The 810-nt window shown below is 54.1% G+C and overlaps 1 protein-coding gene across 1 annotated transcript in view; it reads left to right on the top strand.

Moving 5' to 3' along the window:
• Window positions 1-810, top strand: part of VPS37C (vacuolar protein sorting 37 homolog C (S. cerevisiae)) — a gene marked incomplete at its 3' end in the record, with an annotated part of 2,384 nt that overhangs the window by 619 nt on the left and 955 nt on the right. The window contains 2 exon segments of the mRNA XM_010287812.1: window positions 95-177; window positions 444-809. Coding sequence (XP_010286114.1) covers window positions 95-177; window positions 444-809 — 449 coding nt within the window.

The raw sequence follows: 810 nt of genomic DNA, 5'->3' as shown, positions 1-810 counted from the left end.
GCATTCCTGTGAGAGTGCAACAGGACTGCGTGCTAATGGTTTTTGCCCGTTTTGAGTTTTAACGTTTTGCTCTGCTGTTCTCTGTTTTTCCCAGAGAAATTTTCAGCAGCAATGCATCCTCAGACCTTGCTGGATCTCCTGCAGGTGGAAAGCCAGAAAATCGAAGAGGAGTCTGAGGTGAGCTTAAGGTTTAAATCCATTAGCAATTCAAGTGATTAGTCCTCCAAGCCTTGCGGTTACACTCCCAAGCCTAATCCCTTAAATCAAGGATTATCTCTTTGTAGTTTGGTGTTCCTGCTCCCAAAAATTGGATTGCCCTTTCTTTGGTTGTGTGGGGTGCAGTAGTTCCCCATGTGTCTCTGAGAGGCGTAAATCCTAAGCTGGGCTTGGGGGAGAAGAGTAGAGGGGTGCGGTGCTGATGCCGAGGCTGTCTTCTCTTCCAGAAAATGGCTGAGAAGTTCCTGGAGGGCGAGGTACCCCTGGAGACATTTCTCGAGCAGTTTTCCGTGATGAGGAAGTTGTCCCACTTGCGCCGGGTCAGAGTTGAAAAGCTGCAAGAGATACTGAGGAAGTCGGAAGCGTCGCAGGAGCCTGGCAAGGACTCGCAGCAGCAGCTGCCTCCTCACGTACCCGGGCCCGCAGACCCACCGAAGCCACAGCCCTTCCCTTCGGGGGCTCCTTCCTTCCCTTTGCCCTACAGCCCAGCCCCAAACATGCCAGTCGGCCCCACAGCACACGGAGCTCTCCCTCCTGCTCCTTTCTCTGGCTCCCCGGTCACCGTGGGACACGTCGCTTCCTCTCAGCCGAGCG

Source organism: Phaethon lepturus, unplaced genomic scaffold (assembly GCF_000687285.1).
Source record: "Phaethon lepturus isolate BGI_N335 unplaced genomic scaffold, ASM68728v1 scaffold29755, whole genome shotgun sequence".
NCBI lineage: Eukaryota > Metazoa > Chordata > Aves > Phaethontiformes > Phaethontidae > Phaethon > Phaethon lepturus.
The sequence above is the reverse complement of the archived record's forward strand: the minus strand, read 5'-3'. Positions and strand labels throughout refer to the sequence as shown.